The sequence below is a fragment of the Arachis ipaensis genome, chromosome B06 (assembly GCF_000816755.2).
Source record: "Arachis ipaensis cultivar K30076 chromosome B06, Araip1.1, whole genome shotgun sequence".
NCBI lineage: Eukaryota > Viridiplantae > Streptophyta > Magnoliopsida > Fabales > Fabaceae > Arachis > Arachis ipaensis.
Window position 1 is genome coordinate 124,716,467 of NC_029790.2, and position 1,530 is coordinate 124,717,996.

At 26.7% G+C, this 1,530-nt stretch overlaps 1 protein-coding gene and 1 long non-coding RNA gene across 3 annotated transcripts in view; one reads left to right on the top strand and one right to left on the bottom strand.

Moving 5' to 3' along the window:
• The window catches only part of LOC107605316 (WAT1-related protein At5g40240), a 6,673-nt gene that overhangs the window by 1,781 nt on the left and 3,362 nt on the right, over nucleotides 1–1,530 (top strand). For both annotated transcript variants that reach the window (XM_021104993.1, XM_016307160.2), the window contains exon 3: nucleotides 829–942. In XM_021104993.1, coding sequence (XP_020960652.1) covers nucleotides 829–942 — 114 coding nt within the window. The remainder of the gene's footprint in view (nucleotides 1–828; nucleotides 943–1,530) is intronic.
• LOC110263556 overlaps nucleotides 1–1,530 on the bottom strand; it is a 16,639-nt gene that overhangs the window by 460 nt on the left and 14,649 nt on the right. The window lies entirely within an intron of this gene.

The following is a 1,530-nucleotide window of genomic DNA, read 5'->3' on the forward strand; positions in this document are numbered from 1 at the left end:
TTATTTTTATGAGGTTCAATTTTTTTATATTAAATATTAATTGTAATAAAATGACAATTATTTGAATAATTTTTTTAAAATAAAATAAAAAATATATTATTTTTCCAAACAAATAAATCTATTATTATTCCCCCAAATCCACTTTTTTGTTTTGGTTCCTGAGACAAATTTGCCGTACAGACAGGTTAACTTCGTGTTTTAATCAGAGCAGAGATTAGTGTCCAATCATCATCTCATTCTAATTAACATGTATGCAATGTCACAAACTCAAATTCAGTGCGTATGAGATATCTTTTAATCTCTTAGATAATTCATTTTCGTCCGCAAAATCCGAGAATCCTAAACCAAAAAATGAGATCATAAAATCATATAACATCAATAATCTAAATTTTGAACATATTAAAGATATAACAAATTAAATAAGTTGTATCATTCAATCAAATTTGTCGGACAATATGGTCAATCCGATCTTGTCTATAAATCATATCCTAACAAGTTTAATTTTACGCCATTAAACTACACCACAATCAATAAATAAATTAGAATAAATTATTTTCAACTTAACAAACTTCTTTTTACTCTTTCTTTTTTATGTCATTGTGAAAATTTAGAACACAAATGGATATCAAGGAATATTCAAATACTTTGATAGCTAATGATGTATCAAATTTTCATAGTAACATTTAATTATCACTTACCTAGACGTCAAATATCCATAAAGACAAATGCTTAGAATTTAGCGTCTACTAAATATACTACTAAATATACTACCGATATCAAATTATGTCTGTGTGTATGTTTGTTATCATTTAACTATTGATGTGGCAGGTTTGTATTTCAACTTATTGGATATAAAGGACTTGAGTTTAGTTCACCTACTCTCGCTTCTGCTCTCAGTAACCTTATTCCCGCTTTTACTTACGTACTCGCTATTTTATTCAGGTAATTAATTTTTGTTCAATTCTCGTTCAACATCATAATACTTAATTTGCAAGTCAAGAGAGCCAAGGAATTATTATATATTCTCATGAAATATGCTTGTTCACATAGTTATAGCTAGAAATTGAAACGATCTCATCCACTTCAAGCTATTGGGTTATTAGATTTTTTTTTTCGTTAAACACAAAACTCAACGCAACAATATGGAACAAAGAAATAAAATAAGAACCACAAAAACTAACTACAAACCCCAATTCCTATGTCACTATTTCAACTACATCAGACTTAACTAAGTTAACTAACAGATTTCTCTATAAACTCTCATTTTCTTGCACTACAAGCTAACTGTACTACTCGCTCTATCATGTCTTCACGTTTTAATCAAGATATAATATTTTATATTCTACTAAACCATTAGGTTGTATTTAGAAGGGAAATTGAGACTGAAAGACTAAGATGGAAAGACTGAGATTGAATTAAATCTTTATATTATATTTAGTATAAAATATACTGAACTAAATTATGTCTTAGTATTATATTTAATTTAAAATAAATATGGAGATTGAATGATAAATTTGAAATTTAAAAAGT